Source organism: Typopeltis vanoorti, chromosome 17 (genome assembly GCF_054136105.1).
Source record: "Typopeltis vanoorti isolate ZY-2024b chromosome 17, IOZ_Tvanoo_1.0, whole genome shotgun sequence".
NCBI lineage: Eukaryota > Metazoa > Arthropoda > Arachnida > Uropygi > Thelyphonidae > Typopeltis > Typopeltis vanoorti.
In genome coordinates this window covers 70195378-70211421 of record NC_143565.1, presented here as the reverse complement: position 1 = coordinate 70211421, position 16044 = coordinate 70195378, and the positions used below count along the sequence as shown (strand labels likewise).

Sequence of the window (16044 nt, the reverse complement as noted above, 5' to 3'; positions counted from 1 at the left end):
AACAGCAATTTTAACAGTTATGTGGGACAAAATTTTACAACGAATAAATGCTATTAGTAAATTTCTACAAGATCCCGATATGGATTTGTTTTTAGCTAATAATTTGTTACACACTTTAGTTGGTTTTATTTTAGATATTAGAAATAGTTTTGCTGCTGTAAATGAAGAAGCAAATTTATTAACAGATGAGACAAAATTTAAAGATGAAAAGGAAAGAGTTAAAAAAACGAAAAAATAAATGAGTGACGAAGTTTCACAATCTAACAATGAGATTATATTACATGGGAAAGAAAATTTCGCTGTGAACACTTTTAATGTCATTTGCGATAAGCTAATTTTGGAAATTAATGAAAGAACAAAAAGCTATTTCGACATATTAGATATGTTTGACATTTTTTTGAAGGAAGATATAGATCAAGACAAGTACAAGACTAGTATTTATAAACTTTTACAAACTTATGGGACTGATATTGATCCAGAAAAATTTACTGATGAAGTTAAGCAATTTTTAATAATGATAAAGGACTAAAATTCTTCAATTACAAATATGTACAAATTTATAAACGATGGGTTAAGGTCTACTTTTCCGAACGTAGAAACAATTTTAAAAGTATTTTTGATGCCTATTTCAAATGCGTTGAATTTATTATTATTATTATTATTACATTACATCTCCAGGAAGTCCAAAGACTCATTGAGGGAGAGCACCTACTCTGTCTCCACAACTACAATGAACTGCAACTAATCAACGGCATATACCGCCCACCACCACTAGTACTTTCAAAGACATCCATGCCCACGGCAGGATTCGAACCTACAGCCTTTTGGCTGGAGAGTGGATACGCTAACTACTCGGCCAACCAGGCTGGTGTTTATAGCAATTACAGTAATTTATAGTATAACCAAGTGGAATAACTCCTGATATCTATCTCCAATCCAGAGTTTTAGTAATAAGGTGTGACACCTTTTGGCTACTTATATATATAGAAATGTGATTTCTGCATTCTTCAAACTTGGTATCACTTCTGGGTCTGACTCTCAGTGATGAGACCTCAATAAAGGTCGAAACCGGTCTGGGTAGTGGCTAGCATTATACATGTCTGTAATGATATGTGCTTTGCATTATGGTATACTAAGGCAAGTGATGTGACGTCATTAGCTTCTATATACGAGTTGCCCAGTCCTGAAGTTATTTGAGGTGCAAACTTTGTTTGTTTTGTTTGTTAACCAAGTGGAAAAACCTCCAGCATTGAATTATAGGCCAACCAGCTTGTCTGGAGTTGTGATCAAAGTGTTAGAGAAGTTAGTGAGGACAAGAGTTTGGAACTTGGTTGACAGCAACAGAATTCTCTTTAATGAACAGCATGGATTTGCTAAAGAAAGTTCATGTTCTAGCAGTCTGCTTACTTATTATAACAAGGTGATGAATGCAGACAAGGGGATGCATATACGGTATATTTAGATTTTGCAAAGGCGTTTGATATATGTACCCGTAGGGGATTATTATTATTATTATTACGGACAACTCCAAGGAGTCCTTAAACTCATTGAGGGAGGCCCTATACATCATGTCAAGAACAACTATTAACATCCACACGGTATCTATCATACTTTGCCTTGAACTCATTCACAGTCATGGCATCCACAACAGACTCTGGCAGCTTATTCCACTAATTCACCACTCTCTCCAAGTAAAAAATCTAGTTTTAACACCCTTGCTAACCACACTCTTGCCCAGTTTCCATGGATGGCCCCTAGTACTCCCACCACCAGTCCTGTTCTGAAAAATATCCTCTGAACTAATCTTATAGAAACCCTTCAGTAATTTGAATGTCTCAATCATATCACCCCTTTTCCTCCTATCAACCAATATCTGCAACCCACAAATCTTCAACCTGTTCTCATAAGGTTCATTCCATAGACCTGCTGTCATCTTGGTCACTCACCTCTGGATCCTCTCCACCTCCTCCCCATCAAGAAAAAATCCTGGTGCCCAGATCTGGGCACAGTAGTCAAGATGAGGGTCTTATCAAGGCTCGATACAGAGGAACAATAACTTGCTTGTCTCTGCTTATCAAAGTATTCTTCAGTAACCAAGTGATTTGATGAACTGATTTAGCCACTTTTGTAATGTGCACCTAAACTTCAACTCCCTATCCACCAACACTCCCAAATCTCTGGCCTGGTCAATCTCCTGGAGTACAGTTCCACCGATGCGGTATACTGCTGCTAATATTTTCACCCCAAAATGCATAACCTTACACTTTGCCACATTAAATTGACATCCATTCTCTTTAGCCTTCCAATCTATCCAAATCATCCTTCAAAATTTTGACATTATGTGCATTCACTATTGCTCTACCCAACTTTGCATCATCAGCAAACAAATGAACAGTTCCTCTCAGATCCTTTCCTATATCGTTAATGAACAAATTAAATAGTAGTGGTCCAAGGGATGTACAAGATAATTATGATAGTACTATATGAAAAAGTTACACCCTTGTTAACTTCTGATCAATAATTTTTCTCCAAATTAATCTGTTATCTGTCATGACTCCAATATTATCAGATCTTATATTTCTGTCTTTTAAGGCACTTTTTACTGTATCAGTCCATCTACAGCTTGATCTTCCACTGGGTCAACTGGGCAAAGATCACTTGTTTTGCTACTCTTTCCTCTCCCATTCTGTTTAAGTGACCACACTACCTGATATTAGAGTAAAATATCATAATGTAAAATTATAGTACAATACGTAGCAAAGTGTAAGGTTTTAAAATTTGGGAAGCAAAGATGGGATGCAGAGTAGGATTGGTGCTGATATTTTAGACGAGGTGGAGGAGATGAATCATTTGGGGATGGTGGTGGATAAGGACTTAAAATTTCACGGACATTTTGATAAAATTGTGAGGATGACACAGCAGATTATGAGAATGATGCAGAGCACTGATGTGTAGAAGTAAGGATGTTTTGATTGCATTGTGCAAGGCTTTTGATCAGGCTGCATATGGATTTATGTGCACAGAGTGCACTTGAGCGCTCTCTTTAAATAACCGCTCAAACCTGAATCGATGTATTGGACTAGAGGATATTGTGGTCTTTGTCCACTTCATGAAGAGCAAGGTCAGATTTTTCAGGTTTATTTTTGCTGATTGAAGATTGGTATTCTTGTAGTCATTTTTTGACAGAAAGTCCTCCTGTTTGTCCAAAGTGTGAGCAGTGGCACTCACACTGAACATCTCAAGGAAGTTTTAATGCATTCTGGACATTTACAAGAATCCTGAACCTGTACAGAGAGTTCCTATCTCATACACTGCAGGCATCTAAGAGATGATTACAAAGATCCTCAAAAGATAAAGTTTAGTTCCTACATTCTTCCCAATCAACAAATTCTCCTCTTAGTTACCTTCCATGAAAGATAAACAGCACTTTTATCCTTCTCTGGTTGTTTACCAGGTTCAGTGTGAGTGTCTCCACTCATACTTTGGACAAACAGTGAGTTCAGTCAAAAAATGACTACAAGAATAACAATAAACCGTAAAAATCTCACCTTGCTTATCACAGAGTGGATACCAATCACAGTATCTTCTGTCCAGTACTCAACCTTTACATTGATTCAGGTTTAGGTTTGAGCAGTTATTTAAAGAGTACTGAAGCACGTCTACACTGCCCAAACTTAAATTGGAATGACTGCCTCTCTATTTCAAAGATTTGGGAGCATCTCATCCTTATAAATGACAACTGATAGTGCATTCCCATTTTTTAATATAATGCTGTGCCATTCAATTAATATTTAAATTTTGTTAATTTCAAATATTTAATTTAATTACTGGAGTTAGAAGCATAGAAAGTTGCAGAAGAAGAAGAAATAGAAGAGAGAGAAAAAGCAACAGAATATGAACTTGATCACCTAAAAAAAGTTTAGAGTGAAAATATTTGGTGGAAGCATTTGTTTCTGCTAATGAACATATTAGTTTGGCTAGTGGTGATAACTTAGTATATGACTTTTGCTGTTCATTCTCCCCCCCCCCTGCACCCTCTCTTCTAACACTGAATTAGTCAGTCATGAGCTGTGGTGGTGAGATTGGTTTATGTTTTCCCTTCACAAATATAACACCACACCAGTCATCCTACCAATCATTTGTAGTAGTACTATGAGTAAGTTAGATATAAGATTTGAATTTTGCAAATTTATATTCATGTCCTAGATGAATTTAAATGTCATAGTGGAAGACCAACAACAACATTAATTTTATTACTCCAAATTTTATTTATTTATTTATTATTTTATTTTATTTTTTCTATTTTGCAGGTCTGACTGATATTCCTGTTAGAGCTATCAATCCTGTGTTTCAGGCAGATGGTATGTATTATCAGTTTTGATCAGATGTTTGTTGCTATTTCCCCCCCCCCCCCTTTCCTTCTTTATGTATATGCATACATACGTATAAATCTCATTTGGAAGAACACTGTCTCCTTTGGTTGCAAAGACTTGGGTTCAGATCCTATTTAGGATGAAAGGAATATTTATAGGAGAATTTTTCAGCTGAAAGTAAGTCAGCTGATTACACTTGGTAGTGGTAGGGTTTTTCTCACTGCAAAACAAGCAAATTGGATAGGATTAAGAACTCAGCTTAACAAGTTATTATTGCATTCTACATCCATGGAGTTCCAGGACTCATTGCAGAAGATTATTCCCTTGTTCCACTCTATTCATTAACTCCATCCATGAAATGTATGTTTTTGTGAATAGCATATGTTCTAAAACCAGTTTGCCTGCTTGGTAGAGAGAGTGAGTGAGGAAAGGACTTGAGTTTTTCAACACTTTAACAAGAGCTTATAAATGCTCCTTGTATGATAACAATATTGAGTATTGTTATCATACAATATTTGTATGATAACAATACTTAGGTATTTTCTAATCAAAATATGCATATTGTATTGTTCTTTTAAGCTGCTCCATTTGGGTGCAAAAAAGTTAAATTTATATCAAACCAAGTTATTCAATTTTAACAGGCCATTGAATATGTTATGGAGTTGTCCCTTCTGTCCTAGAACTGTCCTTGTGCAGTAGTACTATTTTGCCTCCTTTCCACTTCTTAGGAATCCTACCCACTGCAAGACTTTAAATAACCAGGTCAAGGGTTGTCATCCAGGTCATCCATTGCCACAGCCTTATTAACATCTAATGCAATTATGCCAGTATGATATATGCTGATAAAGTGCTCACTCAATAATTCCACTGTATCCTTTAATTTCACTTTAATTCTGTAGTGTTCTTTCTCTTAATTATGTTCTCATTATATTCTTTATATTTTGTTCTGTATTCTGTATTATATTCTATAATATATTCAGGTTCTGGCTTAGTTTTTTAAGTTGAGTGAGTTCCACATACAATAGATTTTATTTTGGTGTCTTTGCAGATTTTAAAATTATTTGCAGTATGGGAGGGGAGAGAGCTTCCATAGCTCAGTTGGTATAGACAAAACCATTTGGTTGGAAAGACCTGGGTTCGATTCCCGTCAGTGACCCGAGGAACCCTTATCTGTCTTTTTCAACTGAAGGTGAGTTAGCCAGTCTCGTATGGAGGCAGAGGATTTATTTCACCCAGAAACTCAGAGTTTTTTTGTCCCTCAGAACAGGCAAACTGGCCCTGTGAACACACGCATCTACAAACATAGGACGCTCCTGAAATAAGGTTTGACTGACCTATTCCGTGGGATTTTCAGTTTCCAATGCTTGCATGGTGAAGTGTGAGTCTATGCATGAGCATAAATCAGGATCAGGATGGGAGGGGGTGGGACTATAGATGCCTTGTTGTATTTTTGCTAAGCTGGGATGAAATTACGGTCAAAGCTGAGGGAATTGATTGTTACTGGCTTAATAATTTCTTCATTAACAAAATTCAGTTAGTATTTATCATCTGTAGATGTGTGCATTTATTCTCCTAAACATTAACACGAGTGATAATCAATGTCTAAGAATTTATACGAGATTAGTAATCTTATAATTAAGTATATAGCATGCAAACCCAAAAGAAGCCCAAATTTAAGTCTCCAAAAGATCTTCATACCAGCATTGCTCTTTTATGGAAGCATTCCATAAGTTATTAGACAAAGTAGTTATATCCTTATCTCCTGAAACCATCCAAAAACTTAAACCTTATAATCTTAGGTCTCCCTGTATTTATGATGGATTACCAATAATAGACAAACAGAACACATCCTTCAAACCATCCATAGTGGACGGTGTTGGTTCCCCTACTTATAATAAAGTGGCCAAGCAGCACTTAACCCAGGAGTTTCCTCTCGTTAAAGGCTGCACTTTCTCCCATATTAAAAATTCCATGCACTTCAAATCTTGCATGTCCGATTCAGTCTTCAAACATATGGACCTTTTGGTCAGTTTTGACATAGCATACTTTTCAATGTACCTTCCACAAAAGAAACTTTAGATGCTCTTTCTTTGCCTGACATAGCAGACTTATTCAATTTTAAAACGAATGGCCATTATACTTGGCAGGGAAAACCTACAAGAAGATAAAAGTTCCTTGCCTCACTAATATTTTCGTGTAGCATTTTGAACACACAGCCCTGAACTCTGTCTCTCTGAAGCCCACAATATGGTTATGCTAATTAGTTATTAGCATAAAGTTATTATTAGCATATGCAGAAAGTTATTATTTTCAATTAAAAATAATAACTTTCTGCCTTTCCTTGACACCATTGTCACACAAGTACCCAATGGATCCTTATTCTTCCCTATTTACAGGAACTAACTACACTGGAAGGTACATCCATTATTTTTCACATCACGATCTCTCTCAACAATGTGGTGTCATCAAAATGTTAGCAAATTTGATTAGAATCATTGCTCTGACCACACTGGTCTCTTACAGAAATCAATCACATCGGGCCACTTTTTTAGCCAAATGCTTTCTACACAAAATCAACAAAACTCTTTGCTCATTCCCAAAACCAATTCTGCCTCCCCAAAATTCTGAATACGAAAAATCCATTGCCATTCTCTATATTTCTCCTCCCCCCCCAAAAAAAAAAATTAAAAAAAAGTTTGAAAAGATCCTCTAGTTAATGACTATGATCAAACTCAGAATGTCTTTCTTCGAGTGGCCTAGTGCTATGGATGCAAATGTCACTTCCACAGGACTATACAGGCCTCTTATCTACACTCAATGGACAAAACATTAGAGATGAGGTGATTGGAAGTTGACACTGACCCCCCCCCCCTTATGCAGAGTAAAATGTGCCCAAACCAAACACAGGTGATAAATTGGCAGACATCGGGGCTTCCCAGCAGTATATCACAATCGACGAACATGGGTAAATGTGGCGATCTTAGTGATTTTGATAATGGACATATTATCAGCGTGATAGAATGACCCATCCCAGATAGGGTTTTGGTAAGAATCCAAGGTCTTGTTAAGACCTCTATGGTTCTTGTGGTTGGTCTGTACGAGCCTGAACAGTCATCAATGGCATGTGATCAGCCACCGCTTGCTTGCTGGGTGCTAGTGCCATCATCAGATGTAGATGGTAGACCCTCAAGAACCACCTTCCTCCTCCCGTTAGCTGAGTACAACTGATAACAGGATTCATCAGAACATATGATTCTAGTCCACTCTGCAGAGGTTCAATTTTGATGGTCTTGACACCAGGCGAGGCACAATGCAAAATGATAAGTTGTCAACAGTAGTATACAATTAGGGCATCGGCTCCTGTAGCACATGGTAAGCAGGGTACAGCTGCACAAATCATATTCAGTTACAATGTTGGAGTCCAAGCAGCATCAGAGAGTAAATAGTATGCTGTACCCTGCTTACCATGTGCTACAGGAGCCGATGCCCTAATTGTATACTACTGTTGACAACTTATCATTTTGCATTGTGCCTCGCCTGGTGTCAAGACCATCAAAATTGAACCTCTGCAGAGTGGACTAGAATCATATGTTCTGATGAATCCTGTTATCAGTTGTACTCAGCTAACGGGAGGAGGAAGGTGTAGAGTCAATAGCATGAGGCCATGGTCCCATTGTCCCAGGTTGGCTCTGTTCAAGGAGGTGGTGGCAGCTCTGTGATGGTTTGGGTGGGGGTGGGGCTTATCATGTGACACATTAGGTCCCTTAGTGTCTCTGGAGAGGTCCTTAAATGCTGCAAGCTACCAGAATGTACTGGCTGATCACTTACACACTTTCGTGGCCTTTGCATATCTTGCAACAGGTGGTCTGTTTCAGCAGGACACTGCACCACCCCACTGGGCTGCAACCACCCGGGCATGGCTCGATATAAAAAAAACAGCTTCTCCTTTGCTCACACCCTCCTTATACAGCTTCCAGGGATCATCTCTTTCTCTCTCTCATCTCCCACCATTCTCTGAAAATCAGATGTTAATCTTATAACAACCCCTTACCAACTTGTACATCTGTATCATATCATATCACCCCTCTTCCTCCTATCCACTAGACTAGCATCTTCTCAGCCTTTATTCATACTCACCATATCAGAGACCAGAAACCAGCTTAGTCATTAAGAAATCATTATAGTTCAGAGAGAGAGAGAGAGAGATTGTTTTTGGAATCAGCAGCTTTAAAACATTCCTCCAAACCTCCAAGTATGGCTGTATCAATTTATCAAAAATCTGGGAGACAGTCACTTTAAGATCAGATTAATCCTTTTTTTTTTCCCCATCTCTTTATCCAACAATAGATGGCACTTCAGTTCCTCATGTTGTCCATTACAATTTTTTAAACTGGTCTGTCCATTAACTAAATCACTGCTGTTTGTGTACTATGACCCACTGTTTTTGTGCTCTGCAGGTGCTGTTTATAATACTAGCAAAATATCAGCAAATAAGTTAAATAAATATTGATTATTTTTGATTATTATTGTGTTGTGAATTAAATCATTAAATACATTGACAGCTTATTCAATTACTTCTGAACTCTTTCCAATATCTTCATCCTTTTGAAAACCAGGTGATCAAATTTGTATACAGTAGTACATATCTGGCTTAATCAAGGCTTTAAACAATGGAACAAGAATCTTGTTACTTCTACAAGCCAGTGTCCTTTTCATCATTGTCAGAATTCATTGTTTTGTCCTCTCACAAATTGCAATGTGTCCTCTAAATTTTAGATTGCTATCCACCATCATCTCAAGATCTCTGATTTCCTCCACCTCTGACAGTATATACCCACCAAGAGTAAATGCTACACCCCATCTTTGTTTTCCAAATTTTAAAACCTTACTTTTCACAATGCTGAACTGGTATCCCTACTCTCATATTAATTCACTCAGTCTATTCACGAGGTTTTACCATGAGTTTATCATTTGGTAATCTATCAAAAGCCTTTGCAAAATTTAAGTGTACTACTGTGTATCCCTCTCCTCTGTTCAAGGAAGCCATCACCTTATTGTATAAGTAGCTAATTACTAAAACATGACCTCCCTTTAGCAAATCCATGCTGTCCATCAAAGATAATACCACTGTTGTCATCCCAATTCTGATTATCAGTTCACACTAGCCTATTCAACATTTTATTTAACCACAATGCATGATACCCAGATTAGCCTATAATTTGGTGCTTGAGTTCTATCTCCTCCCTTATGAAGCAGTATGATCTTGCCTTCCTGCATTCCTTTAGAACTTGACTCAATGTAAGACCCATATTAAACAAATATGCCACTTAAGATCATTCCCCTAGCACATTCCTTGAAAATACATAGTGATATATTATCAAGTGTTGCAGCCTTATTAACATCAAGTTTGCTCAATTCCCCATATACTTCTTGCTCACTTAATCAGTCTTTCCTCCTCCTCATCAACTGCTCTCAAACTCTGCATGATGTCACATTCACAAAATTAAAGACCTTTATGAACTGCTCATTAAATATCTCAATGATATCTTCTGCAGCAGTTGTTCTTATACCTTTTTCTCCAATCAAGGTCATCCTTCCATAATCATTCTCTTTTTTTGTTTACTACAAATCAAAAGAACTAATTTATTTCTCATAGTTCTTCTCAACTTTGCAAACACCTGCATATCTTCACTATATACCCAAATCAAGACCTTAAACAATGGAACCAGAATCTTACTTCTACGAGCTAGTGTCCTCTGCATCATTGTCAGAATTCATTGTGTTGTCCTCACAATTTGGCAACGTGTCCTCTAAATTTTAGATTGTGCTGCTGCAGAGGATATCAGCTATATCCCCTGCAGCAGTTATCCTTATACTATTTTCTCATCTTTTACTGCTCTCAAACTCTCCATGATGTCACATTCACAAGGATGAAAGACCTTTATGAACTGCTCCTTAAATATTTCAGCTATATCCACTGCAGCAGTATACTATTTTCTCCAGTCAGTGTCATACCACCATAATCATACTTTTTTTTTTTTTTGCTGGCTACTACACATCGAAAGATCTCTTTAGGGCTTTTTAGGCTTCACTAGCTAATTGATGCTCATACTGCAGTTTTGCTACTCTTACCAACTGAGTCATCCTCATCAAATTGATTATCATCACCTAATCTTAAGTTGCCATAATGCCTTCTTTCTCTGTATTGCATGATTAATGTCTTCATTCATCCATTTCATACTACCTTATTTAACCTTCTGACCCTTGGAATACATTTAGGCATTGCTTCTACTAAATAATTCTTGAATAGTTTCTGAGCAGCATAGATCTCTTTTCTACTCAACTCCTCATTCCATGCTACAGCTGCAAGCTCTCTCCAGAGTTTCTCATAATCCCCAGCCTTGTAGTTCTACATATATCCTTTCCCAACAGAATTCCTCACATGGTTGACAACCACACGGGTAATCACTTCATGGTCACTCTCACCAACTTGAGGGAGATTTGATACTTCATCTATAATGACATCTTCTGATGAATGATAAATTCCAAGCCCCTCAATCCTTGCATGCTCTCTGTTACATACTGTCTTAATTAGTTTTTCCCTCAAAAACTCCAGAAATACATTTTCTTTACTCCCAGTTGATATCTCATCATCCCAATCTATATTGTCATAATTAAAATCCCACATAATGATCATCCTTTTTCTATTTGCTATGCTAATTTGCTTATGCATTTCATGGTCACTGCCCTCCACATTACTAGGTCTATAGCAATATCTAAGTAATTCATTCTATTCACCTCTATCTCACTCCATACTGCCTGAAAATCACTGCCCCCCCCTGCATCTTCACTTGCATGGACAAAACTCCTTTTCTATCACCGATGACACTTCAACTCTCTTTTTTACCTTTCCATCGTCATTAAAAACATCATACCCTTCCATCTGTCTGGATGTCATTTTCATCAGTTGGATGAAAGGTAAAAAAGAGAGTTGAAGTGTCATTGGTGATAGAAAAGGAGTTATGTCCATACAAGTGAAGATACGGGGGGGGGGGGTAGTGCCATTCTAGGCCATTCCATTCTTTTCTTGTCTACACACACACACACACACACACACACACACATGTTCACTTCTTCTCTGAGCATTGACTTTTTTCATACTGTGTTCCTCTACCCATCCTTAGTCAACCCATTTACTTAGTTGTCTTGCTCACTTATTCTCTACACTCATACTACCTGCTTCTCAATTAATAAGCCTGACTTCAATCTCTCCTTCATTACTCCTCTGCGAATTGAGTGAATATTGCTCAAATTCACTCTCTGCACTCATTATTCTCCCTTCCAGCAGCAGTCTCTTCAAATGACTAATATAACACCATTCAAATACTGTCCATCACTCTTATAGGTTAAATCTATCCTTCAAACTCATTCCATACATTAACAAACTGCACTCCTTTCTCTTCACATATTTCTGCTAACATATTCATAATCCTTGCTCTCTGCCTCATCATCTCATCAGTCATACCTGGGAAAATCACTGATTACTTTTCCTATCACTCACACTATTGTCTTTTATCCTCAATTTGTCTTTTATCATTTGTTCCTACTATCAGCTCTTGCTCACTTTCCCCTCATATTCAATAATCATCAAATAATCAAATCCACATACAGTGCAACTCACCAGTCTTTTATTACCTCTTCATACCAACATCATTCATTTCTGATTATCTTTATTTGAGCATTTCTCATCATATATCATCTACTTCAGCATTCCACATTTCAGGTTTTTGATGGATGTTTCTACTTCAAGTACTCATATATATTCTTGATTGTATTCCTGTTGAATATTTTCTATCACCATGCTGTCGTTGTTTGTTTCATTTAGCAAGCTTTGAAAGTAATTACTCCAAACATCCAGAATAACTTTATCTTCAGTTTTCATGTTACCTTTATCATCTCTGATTCTTTTTATAGTGCTCCTTCCTCCATTTCTGAGCTTTTTTTTTTTTAATAGCCTCCAGAATATTTTACAACCTTCCTGATATTTATTTTTCTATGTTCTTATCAAAGTTTTCCTATGACTTTTGTTTAGCTAGTTTTACACAGTGCTTCACTTTATGGAAGTTTTTTCACTTGGCTATGCTACTAATTATATATTGGGTTTTATCCTTTATCCAAGTGTTAGCAAACAAAGTTTGCATCTGAAGTATTTTCAGGACTGGGGAAACTTGTGGTAAAGGTGGTATAAGTTCTCATTACTTGCCTTAGTATCTCCCATAATGCAAAGCACATCTCTTTGCAGATATGTATAATGCTATGTATTAAGGGAAGGGCCACTGCCCAGACCGGTTTCGACCTTTATTGGTCTCATCAGTGGGAGCCAGACCCAGAGGTGGTGATACTAAGGTGGAAGTAACGGAGATATGCTTTGCATCATGGGAGATACTAAGGCAAGTGATGAGAACTTATGCCACCTTTACCATGAGTTTCCCCAGTCCTGAAAGTACTTCAGGCACAAACTTTTTTTGCTAACACTTGGATAAAGTATAAAACCAATATATAATTAGTGCTTCACTTCCTTATATTTTTCTCTGTATTCTCTAAGAGCACAAGTTGACTTACTTTCCAGGAACTTTCGATATGCTTTCTTCCTTTCCTTGACTGCCTCTTTAACTTCCTGAGTCCACCATGGAGTTCTGATTTTTCTATCCTTGCAGATTACCTCACCACATGCTGAATCAATCAATGTTTTCTTTAGGGTTTGCCACTGAATTTCCAAAACTTTCTTACATACCTTTCTTTTCAATATCAAATTTAGTTTTATCCTACTCAACATAAATGGCGATCACTTCCAATTTCAAATCTGTATACTCTTGTATTCTGAACCAGTGGGAAAATATCATCTCAACAATAACACAGTCAATGAGACTTTTCTTATTTTTTGCATCTTCTCTCCATGTGTACGGTTTTATGTTGGAACATCGTGTTAGTAATAACTAGTACATGTACCTAGCAGAAATCTATCAGGTATTTACCATTATTCTTATTATTAGTACATGACACCTCCAGGGAGTCCACAGGCTCATCGAGGAAGGGCACCTACTCCACAACTCTGAGTCTCCACTACTCACTCCACCAACTACAATGAACCGCAACTACACCAACACTGTCTACCACCCTCCACCACCACCAGTATTTTCACAGACAATCATAAACATCTGCCCATGGCTGGGATTCGAACCTGTAGCCTTTTGGCTGGAGAGTGGATACTCTAACCACTTGTCCAACCCAGCCAGCATTATTGTTAACTTTACTCTGTTCTCCAAATTTTCCCCAACATTTCCATATGTCTGGTAATCATTTCCTACTCTGGTGTTTAGATCTCTAACAAGAACCAACTTTTCCTTTTTTGTAGTGTCAGCTGCTTTTTCTAATGCCTCAAAAAATTCCTCCTTTCTTCTTCTTCTTTTGTAGAACCTTGTATGGGACCTATAATAAATTTAGTTTAATCCTTTATCCAAGTGTGAGCAAACAAAGTTTACGCCTGAAAGTATCTTCAGGACTGGGTTAAGGTGATACAACACCAGGGCAACTCGTTGCAAAGGTGGAGCAAGCTACCAACACTCCTATCTTAGTATCTCCTATAATGCAAAACACATCTCCTTGCGGATATGTCTAATGTTATGCATTAAGGGAAGGGCCACTACCCAGACCGGTTTCGACCTTTATTGAGGTCTCTTCAGTGGGAGCCAGGCCCAAGTCGAGATATCAGGCAGAAGCATTAGCAGGTCATCTCCACCTATACAACGCAACGAGTTGCCCTGGTGTTGTATCACCTTAACCCAGTCCTGAAGATACTTTCAGGCGTAAACTTTGTTTGCTCACACTTGGATAAAGGATTAAACTAAATTTATTATACTCTAACCAAGTGGAAAATAAACTTTCAACATCTTTCTCTAAATCCAGAGTAATTTATTAAAAAAGGGTGGCACACCAATTGGCAATTCCTATAGGTGGAGATGACCTGCTAATGCTTCTGCCTGATATCTCGACTTGGGCCTGGCTCCCACTGAAGAGACCTCAATAAAGGTCGAAACCGGTCTGGGTAGTGGCCCTTCCCTTAATGCATAACATTAGACATATCCGCAAGGAGATGTGTTTTGCATTATAGGAGATACTAAGATAGGAGTGTTGGTAGCTTGCTCCACCTTTGCAACGAGTTGCCCTGGTGTTGTATCACCTTAACCCAGTCCTGAAGATACTTTCAGGCGTAAACTTTGTTTGCTCACACTTGGATAAAGGATTAAACTAAATTTATTATACTCTAACCAAGTGGAAAATAAACTTTCAACTTCTATGGGACCATTCCAATATTAGCTCACATCACTCAACTTGATATTGCCTGCCATTCAAGAAGATTATCCTATATCCTATTTAGTGTTTAACGCTATAGCTACTCTTTCTTTGCAGTGATTATCATTGCAAATTATATAATGATTATCATTGCATTATCATAGAAATTAGCAGACCTGGTTGGCCGAGTAGTTAGTGTATCCACTCTCCAGCCAAGAGGCTGTGGGTTCGAATCTACATGGATGCTTATGATTGTCTGTGAAAATATTAGTGGTGGTGGGCGGTAGATGGTGGTGGTGTAGATGATGATGGTAGTTGTGGTAGTAGTTGGTGGATTGAATGGTGGAGACAGTTGTTGTAGAGTAGGTGTCCTCCTTCCATGGGTCTTTGGACTCCCTGGAGGTGTCATGTAATAATAATAATAGCATTTTTTTTTCTTAGAAAGAGCATACCTATTTTTGTTTTCTTTGTTTCAGCAACAAATTCTTCTGCTAGTTTAATTTCCCCCCCCCCATTGATGCTTCTTATGTTGATGGTGCCAATCTTGATCTCTGGTGATTTTGAGTTAGAATTTGTTCCAGTAGCTGACTCTTTGTCTGTTCACTCTGTTTCCTTGATGAAAACAATGGGGAGGCCTTGTTTAACTGTTCAATGCCACAGCTGCCATGAAATTCTCTCATATTGTACCATCATTTTTCAATATGGTTTAAGCCAATAAGAATATATTTAGCTCACCAAAGAGCTAAATTCCAAAGATATGCTTCAAGGTTGTTCTTGGATTCCTACTATTTGAATTTATTTCTTAACAATATTTCAAGTGGATTGATGAAGAATATTTAGTTGCTTGCTAATGATTAAAGGTGGAGAGAATTACAAGGAATGATGCTGATGTGAACTACTTTTAGGATGATTTAAATAAACTTTTAGCTTGGATGAATGAGATAATGTGGTCATAGTTTTAATGTTAATAAGCACAAGGTATTATATTTCAGATTGCAAAAGTATAGGCTGTGTACTGTATTGATAAAACTGTTCTTCAGGAATTGGATGACATTTAGGATATAGGGGGTGACAGTCAGTAAAGGCCTGACAACATTCAAAGAATGCATTACATGTGTTGTGAAGACTACACAGTTTACTGCTGTAATGATAATGGGACATACCGATAAATAGAGATAAGGAGGCAGTTGTGCCATTGTATAAGATGGTGGTCAGACCATAGACTACTCTGCAAATTTAGTTATCTTATTTTCAGTGATATACTGGAGAGGGTACAGAGATGATGATGATGATGATGATGACTAAAGCAATATCAGGA

The 16044-nt window shown here is 37.5% G+C and overlaps 1 protein-coding gene across 1 annotated transcript in view; it reads left to right on the top strand.

Annotated features, from left to right (window-relative positions):
* Nucleotides 1-16044, top strand: part of LOC150097470 (sodium-dependent phosphate transporter 1-A-like) — a 263701-nt gene that overhangs the window by 171594 nt on the left and 76063 nt on the right. The window contains exon 7 of the mRNA XM_090406931.1: nt 4311-4361. Within this exon, the coding sequence (XP_090263057.1) occupies nt 4311-4361 (51 nt within the window). The remainder of the gene's footprint in view (nt 1-4310; nt 4362-16044) is intronic.